Below are 18,349 nucleotides of genomic sequence, written 5' to 3' on the forward strand. Positions count from 1 at the left end.
TTCATGTGCATTGCACTTGACAATGATCCATCTCCCTCAGAGCCAGCTCTCAGAGTGAACAAAATGTTTGGCACTCCTGGTTTTTTTCCTCTTTTTTTTATTACACATGGAGAGTCCTTGACACTGATCCAGTTCCCATACAGCCAGCTCTCAAAGTGAACAGGATGTCTGACACTCCTGTTTGGCACTCCTGTTTATATCTGATTGGACCAGGTTAACAGCCCCAATCAGGGAACTCATAGTCTATGAGGTCCATCTGGCTGACCTCATTACAGTCACTACACTATGTCTCAACAACCTCCCCAGATTTTGATTAAATTGTTTAATTGAGCAGAGTGGGCTGGAAATGGTTCAGAAAATGATTGAGTGAAGGAGCTAACGTAATGCAAAGCTGCTGCAGTTTAGCTACTGCCTCAGTTTGGTTGCATGCACATTAGTTTGGATTTCTCAACGGTTAGATTTAGTAATGTGCATATACCAACTGCACTCACTCTTAAGTCAAAACAATTATGGTATTTACTGAAATAATATGACAAATATGAATGTTAAATTTAATAATTATTGTTTCATTCCCCCACTTAAAAACTCCACTGAGGCCAGACTCACTTTGTAAGGAACCTGCTGATTGTAATGTTCATTGTTCTTTGATTAAGTTAGATCTTAGTGAAACTGTACCCCTGAGAGACAACACCCTCTTTGTGAAGAATCTCCTGGGCTTACTAAGAGGAGTTGCTATCAAGAGACAGGACCCAGTGATGACTGCACTCCATGTGACAGCAACAACAGTGAAAACACTAAAGTGGAATAAATTGCACATTGCTAGCAAAGTCAAAGGAAGCAAATACATATGTCAGATAAAAAATAAATTTGTGTTGTTTTTAATCAAGTCAGCAGTAAATGATATTTTCAATCATATAAAAAGACTGCACAATGTTACATATTGAACTAATAGCCTTATTGCACAAAATGGCAGCTTAGGTTACTTAGGAAAGAACTCTGAAAAGCTGCTACATTCAACAATCACACAATGCTATAAAGTGAACATAGCTGGCTAGATGTTATCTCTTTGAGAAAACTCTCATTTTTAGTTGAGAAAATCAATGACATAGGTGTAAGTGAGAGACACAGTCTTAAAGTATTATCCTGTCACTCCTTGGAACCTGAATGCTGATTCACCTGATCAGGTGAATATAGCGTGCAGTCTGCTAGTTGGAAGAAGTTTGCAGTGGTATTTAACAGAGGTGATGTGACTCTCAGCCATCAGCTGACAAAAGTCCCTTGTCACTTCTGTTTGTCACATTAAGTTCAAATCAGACATTTAACTGGGTCTTCCCAGCCTCTAAAGACCCCAGGCATCCTGACAGTTTAAAGCTGTCGGCCAGTCAAAGACCATTAACTCAGCAGTGCCACTCAGAAGGTGGTGGCTGCTACTGGTACTGTACCCACCCAAGGACCACCATCATTATTGGACACCAATGGCAGGAGATTGATGGAGAGAGAGGTGTTGTGGGCAGGGTCAGCAGCAATCTAGGACAGAGGATGGCTCTCAATAGGCCTCCCTCCCCAATTCCCGAAACCCACTTCCTCTTCGAGCACAGAGTGCCTTTGAATGTGTGTCTAAAAACAATGCCCACCTTCTTCAATGTCCTTCTTACCAGCCAGAAGCTGCAAGCAAATCACAAATCCCCCCCCACACCCTCCATTGGGGGCATACCAGCAGCATTGGGATGAGGCCTTAAGTGGACAGCAATTGCCTCCTATCACTGTCTCCACCAACTGAATGATCCACCACCACCAGACTTGCTTTTGGCATAGGCATTGACCTTCACCTTAGAGTGAATTAACCTTCAACAGCTGTTGAGGTGTGTGCATAAGGTGAACAAAAGTGTCCACTCAAATCTGATGCTCTTAATCCAAGAACAGCCCCCACAGCCACAGTTATTTGGACGAGAATCTCTCCTGTGGTTATCACTGGGGCTGGGCCTGAATTTTCCCAGCTCCACTGTGGAAGAGAGGGAACAGCAAGACAACAAAATTGGGTAGAAACACCAAAAACCATCCCCTACAAACTTTGAGAGGCAGGGAGGGGGTAAAATGGGTTCTCTGTTCCAGATGTTAAAGTCAGAATTAGGGGCAATTGAGGGTGAGAGCATTTGCTGGCATTTTCTGCCGCTAGCAAAGCAGCTACCAGTCACCATGGAGGTGCCCTCCTATGGCAGGCTACGCAACCACTGGTGTCCAAGCCACCAAATGTCAAAGAGGGGGGTCACCACATCTGCAGCCCAAAGAGCCACCGAGAGTGTGATTCATGGGCTGAATGGCCTTTCATCTCTGAATCTATCTCCCTGAAGGCAGGTCTGGGTTGTGGCATCCTTGTGGTCCCCATCTTTCCCAAAAGGTCTGACAGAGGACTCCATAGCTGCCAGGATGAGCAGTAGCAGAAGCCCATTCTCAAGGGGATGGTGAGTGTTGCCAATTCGTCGGGCACCCCTGGAAAGATCATGCCAGTGGTGCCCACTGACAATCAGGTCTTCAAGACCCCTGCTTGGTCCTGGCAGCAGGATTTTGAATGCATTGCAAATTCTAATCCGTACAGACAGGGTGGTGTGGAGGAAATTCCACTGTGCTCGGTTAGCCTTTGGAGTGTTTATCATGCAAAACTGTGAAAAGCAGCACCACCATGGAGTGCAGAAAAGTCACATGATTCATATAACGTGCCCCCTTTGAAAAAGAGAATAAGCCAATGGAGATCCAGTGAACCTTTTCCTGCATCTCTCAGAAAATTAGAAGAAGAATACAGAAATTGAACCAATAGTGAGGTCAGAAAGATTTATGGGACTTCACTTTGCAGTCATCACATTACAGGAAGGATATAATTCAGGGGAGGTGATGTCCTAGTGGTGTTATCACTGCACTGTTAATCCTGAGACCCAGGTAATGTTCTGAGAATGCAGGTTCAAATCCCACTAGGGCAGATTTAAATTTAATTAAAACAAAATCTGTAATTAAGAGCCTGATGATGAATCTTGGTAAAACCCCATCTGGTTCACTAATGCCCTTTAGGGAAGGGAAATTGCCATCCTTAGCTGGTCAGGCCTACATGTGACTCCAGACTCACAGCAATATGGTTAACTCTGACCTGGAAAATTAGGGATGGGCAATAAAGGCCACCTAGCCAGCAACACCCTCATCCCATTTTTTAAAAATTGCTTTAGAAAGAGTACAGAAGAAATTGTTGCGAGAACTTGCGAATGGAAGCTATAAGCAAAGACTGCAGAGGCTAGGATTGTTTTCCTTAGAACAGTGAAAGCTGAGGGGTAATTGTTAGAAGATGAGAGGGGGAAATCATTTTCACCCAGAGAGTGATAGGGATCTGGAAATCACTGACCAGTTTGGTATTTGTGGCTGAAATTCCCACCCCATTTAAAAGGACTGTGGATCTGTACCTGAAGCACTGTTACCTGGGACCAGGACTGAAAAGTGGATTAGAATGGGGGAGGAGGGCTGGTTTATTCAAATGGTGCAGGCATATGGGCCAAATGGCCTCTTTCCATGCTACAACTTTTATGTGGTTCTACTGATCACTTCAGGATCTCTCTGTGCAACTGCAAAAGTACTGGACTGCCCTCAGCTCCCTCCTCTCTGCAGTCCTCAAAGTAAAGCCAGAGCTGAGGATGGGTGTTGAACCATAGAGAGTGGAGGAAGGAACAGAAAGGTCAGAGTTCGCAGCAGACTGAGGATAGTAATCAGTACGCTGACAAATCTAAACTCATCGATACTCCCAATCCTGTCAACCAGACCAGCCTTGCACTGAGCAATCAGTCCTGTGGCTGGTATTGATATTGTTACAGGCTGAACTGAATGAACGATTTGGCCGGTCCCAGCATATGCAGGCATTAGATGTTTTAAAAAAATGATCATTTAAATTCCTGTAACCAGCATGCAGCCGCAATTAATTTGTCAACAGTTGGCCCACAGCTGTCTGAAAGATTATCCACCACGTTCTGAAAAGTGCGTAATCCCTTTTTCCGAAGGCTTCTGAAATTAAAAAGCGAGAGAGAGAGATCCATCTCCCAGACAGTGTTTGCTGGGCTGACTGCAAATCAGAGGGTGGTGAGGGAGGGGGCTGTCCATGCCAAGGGTGGGGATGGGGCTGGGGTTCATTCCCTAGGGTCACATGTTCTCAGTTTTCTCCGTGTTGGTGTTTTGATACTCGTGAGAAGTGGCAGCCATTTTGGCTTTTCTCCTGCAAAAGGGATAAGAAAGAGAAATGATGAATATTGTTTTTCCGTGCTTGTTCAAAAGACACAGGACCAGCGAGACCGTCTGAAAATAATTGTGGATTTGAGGTTTCAGCGGAACAGGCTGGTGGGCCGACAGCATCTACGGAGAGAAACAGAGTTAACATTTTGGTTCAATCACCTTTTGTCACGACTGGGAATGGTTAGGACAGTGACAGGCTCTTGGCAAGTATGGAGGCACGGAGGGGAGGAATGATCAAAGAGGAGAGCGGAGGTAGTTTTGAAGGCAGGAGCAGCTAAAGGAAAATATGCAAAAGGGCATGATGATGGGACAAGTAAAGAAATGAAGCTAGAGCAGCTGAAGAAAAAATAAAGTCACCAACAATAATGTCCGTTATAATAGGCTTATGACCTGAAGTTGTTGAATTCAGTGCTGACCACAGTTTCAATTGCAATATCTCCTAGGGGTGGTGGCCCTACCTATTGCCCATCTCTATCAGTGATATATTTGGCAGTGGTGGGCAGTTTTCCCATCCTTAAGCCAATTGAGGCTCCGTTGTCATGGTGGGTGGGTGGAGGGGGGGGGGGTGGGGTGGGTTGGGGGGGTGGCAGGGTGTCTATAAAGTGTGGTGCTGGAAAAAGCACAGCAGCTCAAGCAGCACCTGAGGACGAAAGAGTTGACATTTTGAGTAAGACCCTACACTAGAACTAATGAGACATAGAATAGAATCCCTACAGTGTGGAAACAGGCCCTTTGGCCCAACAAGTCCACACTGACCCTCTGAAGGGTATCCCACCCAGACCCATTCCCTCTACCCTATATTTACCCCCCGGCTAATGGACCTAACATACACATTCCTGAACACTACGGGCAATTTAGCATGGCCAATTCACCTAAACTGCACATCTTTGGACTATGGGAGGAAAGCAGAGCACCTGGAGGAAACCCACACAGACACAGGGAGAATGTGCAAACTCTACACAGACAGTTGCCCGAGGCTGAAGTTGAACCTGGGTCCCTGGTGCTGTGAGGTAGCAGTGCTAACCTCTGAGCCACCGGGCCACCCCATGTTATAGCTTTTCAGGTCCTGGTGGAGGGTCCTGCTGGAAACATCCACTCTTCTGCTCCTTGGATGCTGCCTGACCTGCTGCGCTTTTTCCAGCACCACACTTTATTGACTCTGACTCTCCAGCATCTGTAGTCCTCATTATCTCCTGAGGTTCAGCTGTAGCTAATTAATAGGCACTTAATGGGGTCTCTTCCTGGAATTTTATATGTGAACCGTGGACACCTCACATCCTGTAAAGCCTCACAGCCTCCCCGTGGATGCATTCAAGACATCTCCAATGATGGAGCACCCTATGGCCCACAGAGGCCAATGCCAAGAGAAAGAGACACCTTCATTGGGAGACTACCCAATCCTTGTGACTAACTTTCTCAATGCCTCCCTTACAGAGGCTTGCCTGATTGGCACCAGTGATCCCCAAACCCACTTACTTGTACCCTTAACTCTCTCCACCATGGCTGGCCCTGGACTGCAGCAATCCCAGCACTAGCCACCACTCCTGGTGGCGCTGTTGGGACAGTACAGCTGCCACCCCTCTGACTGGACAGCCGACTTCATCAGGGATAAGGCTGGCACTGAAGACATTTCACTGGCTGGATCAACCTAAAATCCAGTTGTAGTTTCCATAACCAGCAGAGGCAAGTGTGCTCCGCAAACCTGATAACTTACAACATGACTCGTCAACCAATACTGCCTTTGGTCAGACCACACTTGGAATACTGTAAGCACCTTTAGGCCCCATATCTAAGGTGGAATACGCTGGCCTTGGACTGGGTCTGTGTCTGTGTCTGTGTCTGTGTCTGTGTCTGTGTGTGTGTGTGTGTGTGTGTGTGTGTGTACGTGTGTGTGTGTACGTGTGTGTGTGTGTGTACGTGTGTGTGTACGTGTGTGTGTGTGTGTGTACGTGTGTGTGTGTGTGTGTACGCGCATGTGCCGGGGGAGGGGGGGGAGAGTCCAGAAGAGGATTACAAGAATGGTTCTAGGAGTGAAGGGCTTGTCATATGTGGAGTGGTTGAGGACTCTGGGTCTTTACTCAATGGAGTTTAGAAGGATGAGGGTGGATCTGATTGAAACTTACAGAATACTGAGTAGACGTGGAGAAGATGTTGCCACTAGTAGGAGAGACTAGGACCCGAGGCACAGCCTCAGAGTGATCCTTTAGAACGGAGATGAGGAAGAATTTCTTCAGACTGACAGTGATGTCTCTGTGGAATTCATTGCTGCAGAAGGCAGTGGAGGTCGAGCCATTGAGTGGATTTAAAACAGAGATAGGTTCTTGATTAGTGAGGGGATCAAAGGTAATGGGTAGAAGGCAGGAGAATAGGTTGAGAAACACATCAGCCATGATTGAATACTGAATAGCCTAATTCTGGGTATTGGCCACAGGAAGTACTAAAGAGACATTGGTGTGTATGTCAATAGATGTTAGAAGTTGGCAGCACAAGTAGATATGGTGAATAAGAAGGCATATTGGTCGCTATTGGTTAAAGAATTGAATGCAACAGCAAAGAGGTTATGATGGAGCTACATTAGTTAGGCCACAGCTGGAATACTGTGTAGAGTTCCGCTCACAATCCAGTAGGAAGGATGTGACTGCACTGGAGAGGGTGCAGAGGAGATTCACCAGGATGTTACCTGGACTGGAGTGACTCAACTATGAAAACTGGATAGGCTGGGTTTTTAAGTCCTTAGAGCAGAGAAGGATAAAAGGGGGGTCTGATCAAGGTGTATAAAGTTTCAGATGATAACCATTGCTCGCATTCAGATAGCTGCTGTGTGTAATGATTCTGTTATTCCTTGCGTGCCTCCTCCAGTCTGGCCCATTTATTGTTTCCTTTTAATGTACTTATCCCATAACTTCATCCCATTTGTTATTCAATCTTTCCTGCTGTCAACCCTATTTGTTTCTTGAACCCTTTCTCCCTTTCCCTGTACCTGCTTAGGACCAGTTAAATCCCTCATGTTTTTCAGTTCTAATGAATGACCATTTCCCTGAAACATTGACTTTGTTCCTTTAACCACACATGCTGCTTGACCTTGTAAGTAGTTGCACTATTTTTGAGTATTGTTTGAACTCCCGAGCGCCTGCAATATTTTCCATTTAATCTGGCTGCATGTTCATACAATTATGCTCTTAAAATGGTCAACGCACCTAAATCCATTCACCTTGCAGCTGGAGACTCAAACTAAAGAAACCTCAAGATATTTTTACACTGAATTATTAAAGATCAGACAGCAGCTAATTTAACTGCTATTTTAGAAATAGACAAGGTAAAACTTCCTCCTTTTAATTTTCAATAAGGTCTTCAATGGCCTGTCCTTGCATAAAGGCAACTGCACCCTCATAAAGAAAGTTTTCTTTACCGATACCTGAACTCTGTCCAAAACCAGGACACAGCATCCACCTTCCTGCGTCAAGACATTGCTTGCCTTCCCAGGAGCTGATGGTGTGTGAGCCCATGAGAAGCTGATGAGAATTCTCACCAATTGTATCACTATGACAGACTACAGTAGACAGCCAATACTTTATCAACTGGTTGACGACTGTGGACAAAGAAGCTTACAAGCACAACACACTATTTGGAAACTGAAGAGGGCACATCAAATCTCAGGTTCTCTACACTCCGAAAACAATTCTTGCATTTAGAAGTCTAACACTCCATAATATCCATTAGAACGGGGTGGCATTAGGTATCTCCCTCTGCTCCAACTGCCACTGAGCAGGAAGAATATACACACTATATGAGTCTACTAAGATAAACTATCCTTAGTGGAAGAGGGAGGCAATTATTCCATACTGTAGAGAATCTAATCTAATCAAATTACACTTGCATTCTTATTTTCAACATCGTCCCCTCCCTCCTGTATATGGGAGCAGGTGTAGGTCATTTAATCCCTCCAGCTGCTCCACCACTCAATAAAATCATGGCTGATCTAATTGTGACCTCAACACTATGTTCCAGCCTAACCCTCATAACCTTGGACTCTCTTGTTAGTTAAGAATTTACTTAACAAGTAACCTCCCTCCAGCCCTACAACCCTCCGAGATTTCAACATGCCGACAATTTTGACCTTTCATGCATTCCCGTTTACCATCACTCCATGTTGGCAGTTAGCCCTCAAGTCTCCAATTTCCTCCCTACACTTCAGCCCCTCTGTACCTGCCCTCATCAAGGGTGCTCCGTAAAATCATTTCACCTGCCCTTGTACCTCTTTATGTCGCTCCACGAATCAAAAGCCTTGGACGCACCTTGGGATATTTTCGTACGCACTTGTGGCTTTTCAATCCTGAGCAAATGCTATGCCATGAACAAATTATATCCTTGTGTCAACTTCCATTTTCATTGGGTTGGTACCTCCATTTAAATGGTTGACAGAAGAAGCTGGTACAGTTGCATCTGTACTGTGGCTAACCAACATCCCCATAGTGATTGGTTAGTCCAGTTAATAAAGGAAAGCAATGTGATTGTTGAGCACGATAGTTTAATTCTGTTGCTGACGTACCTTGTAGTTCATGTTAGGACACAGATGAGTAACCTGTGGAATATAGCCGTTACTTGCTTGGTGGCACAGAACTTAAACATTGCTAAAAAACTAACACGAAGTTGAAGCTTTTCATCTTGCATTCATCAGGACAGAAGCACAAGGAAATCAGCTTTATAATGGAAACACCAATTTACACGGCTTGAGAAAAGAGGGCTGATTTGTTAGAATATGGAGCAGGAGCTGTTATCTGTCAATCTCAATTATCCAATTACATTCAAACTAAGCAACTTGAAACTATTCAGTCAGAAGTTAATCAGTTATACCACAGTTTACAGCTACTGCTGGCTCTCCGGGCTAAACATAGTCCAACCAACCAGCACTCCATGCTGCAGAGATTGCTGGTCCCTTTCTAAAGTTAGTTTAATTGTGATAAGTGCAAGCTAGAAAGCTTCAACCGATTATCTCTCTCTTGCAAATGTTCAAGTTGAACCAATCTAACTTATCAGTCTTTTTTTTGCCTTAAAGTGTCTGAATGACAGAGAACTCCCAATGCCACACTCAGCAGTCCCCAAATCACTGAGGTAACCAACTAAACAGAGTGCTCCATTTGTCCAACGCACAAACCACCACTCCCTCATCTCACCCACTGACATAAGACACAATAAAAAAATGATTTCGAAGCTTTTCGGATGCTGCCTGAATTGCTGTGCTCTTCCAGCACCACTGATCCACAATAAAAAAATGGCCTGGTTTGGCAGGAATTAATGTACAGTACAACTGAGTGTTAAAAATATTCCCGACAGCCCAAAAGAGGAGATGTGTTTCAAACGACTATCTGTTATCTCCACGTGATTAATTAGCAACATTTCAAAAATCATAGAACTATAGTGAGGTTATAAATGATAAATGTGGTGATAGTGTACGATATTCTTCCAATTATTCCCCATTGATTTATAGTACACACAGGAGTATTATACTCCGTTAAAGCCATCTCTTAATGTAACACTGCTAACACAGCATGCAGCCTTCCTAATGGCCTCATGATTAAAGGATGTCACTGAGCTGTACAAACAGTGTTGTCTTAGGTTCAATCCACCATCGTACTCGAGCCTTGTTCTCTTTGACCTGGAGCGGGACTGGTGGTGGGGTGGTGGGGGAGAGCATGAGGGCTAAATATGATCCCGGATCCCACTCCAGCTCGCTATCTGGTGACTTCAGCAGAAAGTACACACGTGGACATCAGAAGAGGTCAGGGACAGGTTCAGCTGTGATACCCCAGTGGTTAAATAGCACGTACAGCATACAGCACGTACAGTTTTTAAACTCACATATGAAGCCTGAAAACAGCAAAAGGCAGAGTGGGGCAATCTGTATGCACACAGCCCCCTACTGTACTCACTGTATATCAATGATTGTATTACCAAATACCAGACTAATGTCATTTACAAGTTCACTGATGACACCACCATAGTCTGTTGAATCTCAGATGGCAACAAAACAGAATAGACAGGAGGTGGAAGATTTGAAAAAATGGTGCACTGAGAACATGCTAGCTCTCAATGCCGACAAAACCAAGGAACTCATTATTGACTTGCGGTGGGATGTTATTCATGTCCTTCTACACATTAACAGCACAGAGGTGGAACAAGTGGAGAGTGTCAAGCTCCTGGGAGTGGTCATCCACAACAAGCTTTCTTGGACTCTTCATGTGAACGCACTGGTTACAAAGGCCCAACAACGTCTCTTCTTCCTCAGGCAGCTGAGGAAATTTGACATGATGGTGAATATCCTTTTATAGGTGCACCATCGAGAGCATTCTGTCTGGATGTATCACTACCTGGTATGGCATCTGTGCCATTCAGGATCGGAGACGGTTACAGAGAGTGGTGAACTCGGCCCGGACAATCAGAAAGGCCAACCTCCCGTCAATAGAATCCATCCAGTAGGCCCGCTGTCAAGAAAGGCCACCAGCATTCTCAAAGATCCATCCCACTCTGGCAATGCTTTTCTACAACCTCTACCATCGGGGAGAAGGTACAGAAGCCTGAACACATGCACCAGCCGGTTTTGAAACAGTTAATACTCTACTGTTGTTAGAATACTGAATGGACTCACAAACTCTTAATATTCACCTGTACCTGTGTTTTTTTTTGTTTTTGCTGCTGTTTACCTATTATTTACTTATCTATGCTATTTAACTCTGTGAGCTGCCTGTATTGCTCGCAAGACAAAGCTTATCACTGTGCCTCAGTACACGGGACAATAAATTCAATTCAATTCAATTCCAGAACAAACCAGTGCCGTAAGAGAGGTATAATATCCTCTCTCTGCCTCAGACTTGGCACTGAGCCATGTTATTCTAAAGAGAGGCAGCAGAGAGGAGATACTGTCAGACATCAGAAAAACATCACTCTGAGAGTGAGAAAGACAGATTGAAAGGAAAACAGACGAGAAAAGCATGGGGCTGCTTTAATATAGTGCCTTTTATAAAGTCAGGTTCTCCCAAAGTATCTTACAGCCAATGAAACACTTGGATTTGCCATCTCATTTGTAATGCAGTCAGTAATTTATGCACAGCAAGCTCCCACAGAAGGATGGCTGCCAGATAATCAATTATAGAGATGTTGGCTAAATAAGAAATGTTGGGCAGAACACCAGGGAGAGTGCCCTTGCTCTTTTTTTGAATAGTGTCACAGGATTCCTCATTTCAGGAATGATTCAGCAACAGTTTAGCAACATCCCAGTTTTACACTGCAGTCTCAGGCACAGGACTACAACCCATGAGTATCTGAATCAGGATGAAGTGCTACTCATTCAATCCCAGCTGACGGAATGCTTTATAAATTCTAAAGTTGGCTCGACCTGGTTCCTTAAACATGGAACATTCTTAAAGAAGCCCTAAAATCTATTTCATTGAGAATGTCACTATTCACTCTGGATTTCCTTTTACACTTCCACGCAACTATTACCAGCTATTCAAGGTGATGAAACAAATTGAAATTCTTCTTCATGTGCAGTGGAAAATGAGTGATGGTTACCAGGAGGTCTGTTTTACAGTGCACCTGGTTTTCCTCTTGATTGGAGTCACAACCTCCAAAACGCCAGAAACGCTCCTTGGAGTCTTACTGTGCACATCTCCTATAAGGTATAATCTGTGGTAATGAAAGGCACTGCTACATGACCAGGGACCTTCCTCAGAGCCACTCCAGCAGCTGTCACTTTACCAGAGTAAAGTGGGATAACAAACACAGTTACATAACAGTGTGTTTTGTTTTTAGTTGTTCAGGCCACATTGAGATTCCAAAATACTGGGTTGAGTAGACCACCATTTCCAAGAAAGGTCCTTAAACAAGCACCAGACAGCTCATCAGAACATTCATGGGTCCAAGTGTATCTGAAATCTATCCTTAACCAAAGTGTACATTGTAGGTACGGATTCAGAGCAGGATGCTTAGCCACAATATTCAACATTTTTCTCCCATTGAGGCTTCCCTCAATTTTTTTTTCAACCTGTTATTGGCCTCAGTTATGACCAAGCCTTTGAGTGGACAACAGACAATAGACAATAGACATTAGGTGCAGGAGTAGGCCATTCTGCCCTTCGAGCCTGCACCACCATTCAATATGATCATGGCTGATCATCCTTAATCAGTGTCCTGTTCCTGCCTTATCTCCATAACCCTTGATTCCAATATCCTTGAGAGCTCTATCCAACTCTTTCTTAAATGAATCCAGAGACTGGGCCTCCACTGCCCTCTGGGGGAGATCATTCCACACAGCCACCACTCTCTGGGTGAAGAGACAATGGCATCAAAATCTGAAGTAGTCCCTTTAATTCACTTTTGGTCTCTTCTGATTGTACTTCAATAAACCTCTAGTCGGCTTCCCTTCATTCCATGCTGCAGTTCCATCCACATACTTATTCTTTTCCATTCGCACCAACTTTCATTCACCTCTCACTCCTGTACTCATTGACCTAAATTAGCCAAAAAGTCAAGTTAAGCTGCCAAATTTGGAAAATCTCATTGTTGTTTTTTAAAATTTCCCTCTGGCCTGGTTCTACCCAATCTCTGTAACCCTTTCAGGTATCTGTTCTACTCTACCCCTGGCCCTTTAAGCAGTACAGATTTTAACCCTTGAAGAAAGTGAGGATTGAAGATGCTGCAGTTCAGAGTCGAAAAGTATGGTGCTGGAAAAGCACAGCCAGTCAGGCAGCATCCGAGGAGCAAGAGAATCGACAAAACATCGATGCTCCTGCTCCTCGGATGTCGCCTGACTTGCTGTGTTTTTTTAGCACCACAGTTTTCAAATTTAACCTCATGAGGCATGGTGGCCAGGCTTTGTCCTGTCAAGGCCCTAATGTCTAGAATTCCATCTCTAATCCTCACCTTTCTCTCTTATTGAATTTTTATTTGATTTATTACTGTCATTTGTACCAAGGTACAGTGAAAAGTTTTGTTTTGTGTGCAGTACAGGCAGATCATACCATACAAAGTGTGTTGGATAGCAGAACAGAGAGAGGAATACAATGCTACGGCTGCTGAGAAGGTGAAAGAAGTTCCTTCAAACTCTTCGACTGTGTTTTTGACTATTCGGTCTCACGTCTCCTTATGTGGGCTCAAAGCCTAATTTTGCCTTCAACTTTCTGTGAAATAAAACAGGACGTTTTATTATTATTTAATGGCACTGCACAAATATAACTTGCTGACGCTGTTGTTGCAGAGGTAGCTTTTCATAGATGCAGCTGGGCTCCGCTAGCGCTTCTTATTGAAAGGTGTGTCCTGAATACACAGTGGCCCAATTCACGAAACTGTCTGTCTCAGGAAACAGCACTACATATTATCTGCTTCAGGCAGACATCAATAAAACATCTGATGACAATCAGAGATCTCTTTCAGCCATAGTTCTGAAATAATTGGCCTTTTGGCCTTGCCTTTCATTTGAAAATTTAGCAAAATGATTACTGATTTCTACGCCAAAGACCTTAGCGTTACTCAGGAGACAGATGAACAGTTTTTTGAGGTGGACGTGGAGAGGGGAAGCGAATTGGAAAGAGATGTCTGCATTTACCGCAGCTATTAGGAACAATACTAAACTTAAAGTCACTACGCAAATACTGGCCAGTTTACGCACAAACAGTGGTACAATCAGTTAACCTGTTCCTTGACAGTGTTATTTGTGGCAGAAGGGTGGCTAATGGTCACCAAGAGTGTTGACTGTTCTTCAGAAAGTGTCTGAATCACTTGGATCTCTCATTAATTCCAGGATGAACTAAGCTGGCTTCCCAGTCTGTACTTAACTTGTGAGCTGCATCCTCACTTTGTGTTGATCAACACCCCTAACCCCTTGTCCTATAACTCACTGCACAGGTGGGTGCAGTCCACAGCACCAATAGCCTCAATGTATTTTCTTCCTCTTGAAGCAGCTGTATTGTATAAGACTGGGAGGAGATACGTGGGTGTCTGCCAGGAGGTTTAAACAGAATTGCACTTGATATTTCCTCAGTCGAGTATTCCTAGTCGAGGTAGCAGGCACCTGGGACCTGTCACTTTCTCTTTCTTATTGTGAGATACCTGGGAGTGGCCGTACACAATGGAGAGAGTCTGCTTTACTGCATTAGGTGGTTTTTCCACTGTGCCCTCACTCATCACTTTAGATTAAAGGATATTCAATACACCTGGAGATAGCTTTTGTTCAACAATTGAAAGCTATTTCCTGCCAGGGATTCTGTTTACAATACAATTCACACAGTACAATCCTTTTGTCAAACGGTTTTGCATCTGTGCTTATAGAATTTCAAAATGGCTGCAGTCACCTTGCAATAGAACATTTGCTTCTCATGTGGTGCTGAAGTCTGAGTGGTGTTTTTTGCTTTGTTTTGGACAGTGATCTATTGCTGAATGAACTGAGGTACAGTCTGTCATAGTCAACAGTTCGTCTCCACCTTCATCAAGTGATTATTCCTTCCATGTGAATTTCAATGCCTGATGCTTGCCCTCACTCTGCATGCACACCAGTGCATTTTACAGCATGGATTCCTGAGCAGCCCTCAAGAATGAGAATATTGGACAATTTCTCAACTCCTCTGGCCCGGCAAAAATGAAACCTCCAGCACTAGCCTGCAGGAATTCGATTTTCAGCGCAGTGCTGAGAACCTGACACCCAATGTATTCCAAGTCCTATTCTTGCAACCAAGCCGTGTTATTATTGTGACACTACCTGTAAATTCAAATAGCCCCATTGGACAGACAGTGAGAAGCGGGAGCTGCCATACCCGACACCTGTAGCTAAGGTAGGCGGCGGCCATGATGTGGCCTGCTGCTGCCTTACTGAAGTGAAAGGCCAGCTTCCTTGGGGACTGACAGTGTCCATGGCAACAAAAGAAGCTCTGGAAATGATGCAAGAAGCTCCAGGATAGATCAATTAGAGAGTTTATTCCTAATTGCCCACAGTATTAAGTGCATTAGTCAGGGGTAAGTATAGGCTAGGGGAATAGGGTTTGGGTGGGTTACTCTTCGGAGGGTCAGTGTGGATTTGTTGAGCCGAAGGGCCTGTTTCCATACTGTAGGGAATCTAATCTAATCTAATCTAATCTAATGGTCAAGTTGCAAACCCTGACAGCTGTACACTAGTATGCATCAGATTGTTTGGGTTCGATTAATTGAAGACTTGAGATTTCAACCGGAAACACAAAAGGAGTTCAATCAGCCATCGATTGGAGCTGATCAAACCTCCCATTTCCTTCTCCAGCCGTCCCTTTGAAAATTCAAATCTGCCCCAGAAGCAGTGGGATCCTGACATCATGACATCATTCAATCTTACCCACCTCGTCCTGCTACTAGTTAATAATCTGCCGCAACTCTTTCCTTAGCACAGACTGGAATTTAAACAGTAGGCCTCCATGATGCTTATGGCTAAATGTAAGCTCTTTTTTACTTGCTTTCTGAGCCTTTGAGAGGTTTGTAAACTGTCTTGAGCCACTCCTTTGTTTCACCCATTTAGTCCTTTGTGATGGATTTTTCCATCATTTAAATTGTTTAGCAATGAAATCTTTCATATCTGACAGAAGGATGATGGGAATGTCAGCCATGTTAACTTGTCCTACAGGAGATGCCATTCTGCTTGAAGAAACATGAAAAGGATCATCATCAATTTTACTTGCCTGTTGCAATGTCACTAACTCAGGAGGGAATAAACACAACAGCAACAGTTAGCATGAATGCAGCATCTTTAACTTAGCAAAATGTCCTGGAGGTTCTTAGCAAAAGTGTTATCAAACTAAATTTTACACCGAGACACATAAGAAGTTTTGGAACAAATCACCAAAAGCTCAGTCAAAGAGAGGCAGGTTTTCAGAAGCACTTTACAATGGAACAGTGTTTTGATCCTAACTGATGTTAATAGTAAATACGTCAGATCCTAGATTGAAATCTGACTTGGTAGACCCTGACTTTGTTCTTTGGTTAACTGTGGAGGTCAGTTACCAAACACGTTTACAAGAGTCTGCAAGTGTACTTTTACTACAATGCATAAAATGTTTACTCAATGAGAAAAATGTGCACTATATCATAACACATGAAAAGTTTGAAATGTTTTCATTACAAAAAACAGAAAAGAATTCAAGCTAACCATTTTCCTTTTATCCCATTGTTATTCTTCCACCTCGAAACCCAAATGAAGATTTACTATAACCTGCAGGCCAAAGCTTCTTGATCGGTTTGGAACAGCTGCAACCTGATTCCTTCTGGCAAATTTCTGCATTATGTGTTTTTTCTTTAATGGGTGTTTCTCCTTTTGGCATTTAAAACAAACTGCAAACTAAACTCTATGGTATTAACTTCAGAGCAAGCACAAATTCCCCATTGTGTGTTTACAGCATTCTTGTCAAATATCTTACCAAAGAATCCATGTCTCCACTCTCTGGTACACCCAGATACACACACTGACTAACTCTCTTCTGCATTTTTCTGTGTCTCTGTCTCATTAAGCAACAATACAGCTCTTCCCTACTTCATGTTTCTCACTGAGATACTAAATGCAGCAATACCTCATTAAAAATGTATGCAAACAAACAGGCCACAAGACCTTGCTTCACCAAGTCACCAAGAACAACTCAAAAAATGTAAATGCAGGTCGGTGTCAAAGGGATGATGGTTGAACTGGACTTGGTTCACCCTCAACCACAAGCAGCAAATCTTGGTATGAGCTCAAGTTTACAAAGGATGCATGTCCGGTCAGAAGACCAATGAGTTAAAAACAGAAATTGCTGGAAAATCTCAGCACATCTGACAGCATCTGTGGAAAAACAACAGAGTTAATGTTTTGGGTCCGGGGCTGGTGGGTGTATGGAATGTTGAATGACTAGAGAAACTGAGGTTTTGGTCAAGAAAAAGAAGGAGACATATTTTGGGTATTCGCAGGGGTCAAGTGAATCCCTTGAAGAATATAAAGACAGTAGAAGTATACCTGAGAGGGAAGTCAGGAGGGCAAAAAGAGGATGAGATATCTTTGCTAAATAGGAGTAAGGAGAATCCAAAGGGGTTTTATAAATACATTAAGGACAAAAGGATAACGAGGGAGAGATAGGACCCCCCAAAGATCAGCAAGGCAGTATATGTGTGGAACTTCAGGAGATGGGGGAGATACTGAACAAGCATTTTGCATTAGTATTTACTGTGGAGAAGCATATGGAAGATAGAGAATGTCAGGAAATAAACAGCAACAGTTTGAAAAATGTCCATCTTACAGAGGAAGAGGTGCTGGATATCTTAAAATGCACAACAGTGCATAAATTCCCAGGACCTGATCAGCTGTACCCTAGAACTCTGTGGGAAGCTAGGGAAGTGATTGCTGGGCCCCCTGCTGAGATATTTGGATCATTGATAGTCACAGGTGAGCTACCAGAAGACTGGAGGTTGGCTAATGTGATGCCACTGCTTAAGAAAGGTGGTAAGAAAGAGTCAGGGAATTATAGACTGGTGAGCCTGACATCAGTGATGGGCAATTTGTTAGAGGGAATCCTGAGGGACAGGATTTACATGTGTTTGGAAAGGCAAGGACTGATTAGGGATGGTCAACATGGCTTCATGCATGGGAAATCATGTCTCAAGAACTTGATTGAGCTTTTGGAAGAAGGAACAAAGAGGATTGATGAGGGCAGAGCAGTGGACATGATCTATATAGACTTTGGTAAGACATTCAACAAGGTTCCTCATGCTAGACTGGTTAGCAAGGTTACATCATATGGAATACAGGGAGGACTAGTAACTGGCTTGAAGGTAGAAGAGAAGGTGGTGGTGGAGGGTTGCCTTTCAGACTGGAGACCTGTGACCACAAGGATTGGTCTTGGGTCCACTGCTTTTTGTCATTTATATTAATGATTTGAATGTGAACATAAGAGGTATCGTATGTTTGCAGACAACGCCAGAATTGGAGGTGTAGTGGACAGCGAAGAAGATTACCTCAGATTACAATGGGATCTTGATCAGTTAGACAATGGGCCAAGGAATGGCAGATGGAATTTAGTTTAGATAAATGTGAGGTGCTGCATTTTGG

The 18,349-nt window shown here is 43.6% G+C and overlaps 1 protein-coding gene across 5 annotated transcripts in view; it reads right to left on the bottom strand.

The window, feature by feature from the left end:
- Positions 1-18,349, bottom strand: part of susd2 (sushi domain containing 2) — a 209,274-nt gene that overhangs the window by 36,186 nt on the left and 154,739 nt on the right. For 3 of the 5 annotated variants that reach the window (XM_088000119.1, XM_088000122.1, XM_088000123.1), the window contains one exon: positions 851-4,246. The exons of the other annotated variants lie outside the window; for them this stretch is intronic. In XM_088000119.1, the coding sequence (XP_087856245.1) occupies positions 4,174-4,246 (73 nt within the window). In that variant the 3' untranslated portion in view covers positions 851-4,173. Of the gene's footprint in view, positions 1-850; positions 4,247-18,349 lie in introns of those variants that run through there. 5 annotated transcript variants of the gene reach the window in all.

This window comes from Chiloscyllium plagiosum, unplaced genomic scaffold, assembly GCF_037043375.1.
Source record: "Chiloscyllium plagiosum isolate Xiang-an unplaced genomic scaffold, Cpla_swu_hap1 HiC_scaffold_24, whole genome shotgun sequence".
NCBI lineage: Eukaryota > Metazoa > Chordata > Chondrichthyes > Orectolobiformes > Hemiscylliidae > Chiloscyllium > Chiloscyllium plagiosum.